Genomic DNA, 3,543 nt, shown 5'->3' with positions numbered 1-3,543 from the left:
TTTGATAAAAAATGAAAAAATAAATTAATAGTAGAGAAAAAATTGATATATTTTATGAGGAAGTAGGAAAATATCTTTTAAATTTAAATTTGATTTTTAAGATTTTTCGAATAAAAAAAAATTACAATGACTAGTGGGTGATGCTCAGCCACAAGCCGCCACGTGCCCGTTCGTCCCCAAGGACGTAGCTCTCGGCGTCGAGCTCATCCGTGCCGAAGGGAGAGCGCAATGGCGAGCATGTCGCTCTAGCCATGCCGACGGCACAGCTACGCTGTCCGGAAGAGCATCTCAATGCGGATGCTCTTAAACCAATATAAAAAAATGGACATCACACTAAAGGTTAGTTCTATTGTGGACCGGATGAAGTATTTATTGGAGTAGTAAAAAAATGATGAAAACAAACAAGGAGTATCAAGTAATGAGAGTTGCGTAGTGAAGCATGAGAGTCATCGCCTTTGTTCTTCACCAGCAGAGCACCTTTCGTCGAAGAATTAACGTCCCCTATCTTTACCCCAACATTCTCAGTTTCTGCACCCAAGGACCACCGGCCGGAACTCAAAGCGAACCCAAAGATGGCGAAGCCAAGAGTTTAAGTTGGAGAATCGAGAAATTGTCCAAAGGAGATTCGGTCACCTCCGCCTTCTGCCGCTGGATGGGCGATGGCTTACCCATCCACAGAGGCGATATTTTCCATATGATCAACCGTCTGCGGAGGCTTAAATCCAATAAACGCGCTCTAGAGGTCAGTGTTCTGTGATTTTGTGCGGGCCAACTGTTTGATAAAATTCCTAACTGAACATTTTTAGCATCTTATTTTTTCCTTCAATTTGTTCATCCTCTTCTCGTGATCCTTTATTCATATTAAAAACTGTATATTTATGATCTTTTATGGTTACTACTCCGTTCCACTCTAAGTGGAGCATTTCTATTCCGGCACGAGATTTTTTGTAGTGACTGTTTTGTGAGTTAAATGGTGAGAATAAAGTAAGATAGGGGAAAATGTAGAGAGAGCAGTGTTTCTAATTTTAGAAATGTGTCATTTAGAGTGGGACATCCGAGTATTAGTTAACAAAGTAGTTGCATTTATGGGAATTATAATTTATATCAGGTGATGGAGTGGGTGATAAGGGAGAGGCCTTACAAGCCAAAAGAGCTAGACTACTCCTACTTGCTAGAATTCACCATTAAGTTTCATGGGGTGGCACAAGGTGAGGCCCTCTTCACTCGAATCCCATCCGAGTTTCAAAACGAGCTGCTTTACAACAATCTTGTGCTCGGATGCCTGGAAAAAGGGTTGATACGTCTCTCGTTGGCATACATGAAGAAGATGAGGGAGTTAGGCCATCCCATATCGTACTTAGCTTTCAACCGCCTGATAATACTGCATTCCTCCCCCAGCCGGAGAAAAGCAATTCGGAAGATCATGATTCAGATGAAAGCTGATAAAGTGGTCCGCCACGTCTCAACTTACAATATCTTGATGAAGATTGAAGCCAGTGACCACAACATTGAAGGCCTGGTGAGAGTCTTTGGCGACATGAAGCAGATGATGGTGGAACCAAACGAGATATCTTACTGCATTTTGGCTGTCTCTCATGCTGTAGCCAGGCTGTATACCGCTTGTGAGGCTTATGTGGAGATCATCAAGAAGTCTATGATCGGGGATAACTGGTCTACACTCGACATTCTTTTGATACTGTATGGATATTTGGGGAATGAGAAGGAGGTTGAACAAATGTGGTCGAAGGTTCAAGCCCTTCCTTACGTCCGGGGCAAGAGCTTCTTGTTGGCAATTGAAGCCTTTGGTAGGATTGGAAATCTTGGGCGTGCAGAGGAGCTGTGGCATGAGATGGTCACTGAGAAAGGCTTGAAGTTGAGTGAGCAGTTCAACTCGATGATCGGTGTGTATTGCAGAAACGGATTGATCACAAAAGCCACGGGGCTGTACAAAGACATGGAGAGGAGTGGGTGCAAGGCAAATGCAATAACGTTTCGGCATCTTGCACTTGGTTGCTCGAGAGCAGGGCTGCTGAAGGAAGCTATAAGAACTCTTGAATTAGGTGCAGAGTTTGTGGCAAGCGCTAGGATCAGGAGATCGAGTCCGTGGCTGGAAACTACACATTCGATAATGGGGGTTTTTGCAGAAGATGGGGATGTGGAGAATGTGGAGAAGCTGTTTGAAGAGTTGAAGAGTGTGAACTACAGTAGGTATAGCTTCGTGTATAATACGTTGATTAAGGCGTATGTGAAGGCGAAGGTATACGAGCCTAATCTTCTTAGAAGGATGATTTTGGGAGGATGTAGGCCAGATGCTGAGACGTATAGCCTCATGAGGCTCATAGAGCAGTTCCGGCTGTGATTACAGATGCTGAAATGATTTTTCCTCTTCTATTTCATGGTTCTGACTCAGCGAATGTGTACAAGGACTATTTTATCTAAAGAGTGAATTTGTCACTCCATTTCCTGAAAGAAATCAGCAAACGGAAAACAGAATGTGTAGACTGTATCCTAACTCCTAAGGGTGATATATAATTTTGGTGGGGAAGTTACTAAGCGTCTTGTTCCACAAGACTGTAGGTTCCTAAAGGAAAAGATTTTATTGATCGATACTCAGACTGTAATACACCATTTTTCAGCTGTAGAGCAGAAATTTTGTTGATCAATACTCAAACTGGCTATGGTTAACACGAGTACAAAAATAAAATGAAAAGCCTGTATAATGTTGTGTAAGAAGTGGGAGAGAGGACCTGTCATTGCATATACTACTCTATATTCATTTCACTACTTCACTAAACTAATATAGTACTCTATTTTAATTTTAAAACGAGTACAAGAGGTGGAAGATGATGGTTAGTTTTACTCTAAAATCTAAGTGTTAATGGTGTTTACGTTAACGGTCACCAGCGGCAGCTAGGCTCGCCGGTGTAATGCTGATCCGGTGGCTGTTTCAGCTCTGCGGACGGTGGGTACTCAACTTTGGCTTAGTGTTGTTGGAGCGTGGGGCACACCAGAACAATGAGATAATATTATGGGGCAATGGAGCATGGAGCACTATAGGCAGACACACATGAAGAGCTCTAGGGGCTAAAGCTCCTAATAACCTTTTTTATTATTATTATTTTTCATTTGTAAAATTTTTAATTTAATATCAATTTTATGTAGGCTATTATACAAAAGCCTCTATTAATGAACTAATTTACACATTATTATATTTTAAATAAAATTTAGAAGAAATAGCTCCTACTAATGATTATTTAGGTGTTCGCCCTGTGGGACATATCAGGGCAATGAGATAATATCCACTTATGTTATTATCGATAATAATTGCAGTGTAAATCCGAAAATTTTCTTACCTAAGAAAACTAATAACACTAGTGCGGTATAATATTGAATCGATCTAATAATTAGATAAATTTTTCTTGCTATTATTGAAAGATGAGGTCTGAATCAGTAGCGGACTTAAAGAGGGTCAGGGGACCCATGGGACCCCCAACTATTTTACAAATGACTATATATAATCTATATTAACTATTGTGCTAAATG

At 40.9% G+C, this 3,543-nt stretch overlaps 1 protein-coding gene across 1 annotated transcript; it reads left to right on the top strand.

The window, feature by feature from the left end:
* Positions 1–391: 391 nt before the first annotated feature.
* Positions 392–2,623, top strand: LOC125219047 (pentatricopeptide repeat-containing protein At1g07590, mitochondrial). The gene is made up of 2 exons (XM_048120902.1): positions 392–742; positions 1,109–2,623. Exons 1-2 carry the CDS (start codon positions 440–442, stop codon positions 2,357–2,359), a joined length of 1,554 nt encoding a protein of 517 aa, XP_047976859.1. The 5' UTR covers positions 392–439; the 3' UTR covers positions 2,360–2,623.
* Positions 2,624–3,543: the final 920 nt, after the last annotated feature.

This window comes from Salvia hispanica, chromosome 4 (genome assembly GCF_023119035.1).
Source record: "Salvia hispanica cultivar TCC Black 2014 chromosome 4, UniMelb_Shisp_WGS_1.0, whole genome shotgun sequence".
Taxonomy (NCBI): Eukaryota; Viridiplantae; Streptophyta; class Magnoliopsida; order Lamiales; family Lamiaceae; genus Salvia; species Salvia hispanica.
The sequence above is the reverse complement of the archived record's forward strand: the minus strand, read 5'-3'. Positions and strand labels throughout refer to the sequence as shown.

Bases quoted from the DNA above. Each gene is read 5' to 3' on its own strand.
- LOC125219047 (XM_048120902.1), top strand. From the start codon at position 440: ATGAGAGTCATCGCCTTTGTTCTTCACCAGCAGAGCACCTTTCGTCGA. The intron at 743-1,108 runs GTCAGTGTTCTG...AATTTATATCAG, and splicing joins CCAATAAACGCGCTCTAGAG to GTGATGGAGTGGGTGATAAG.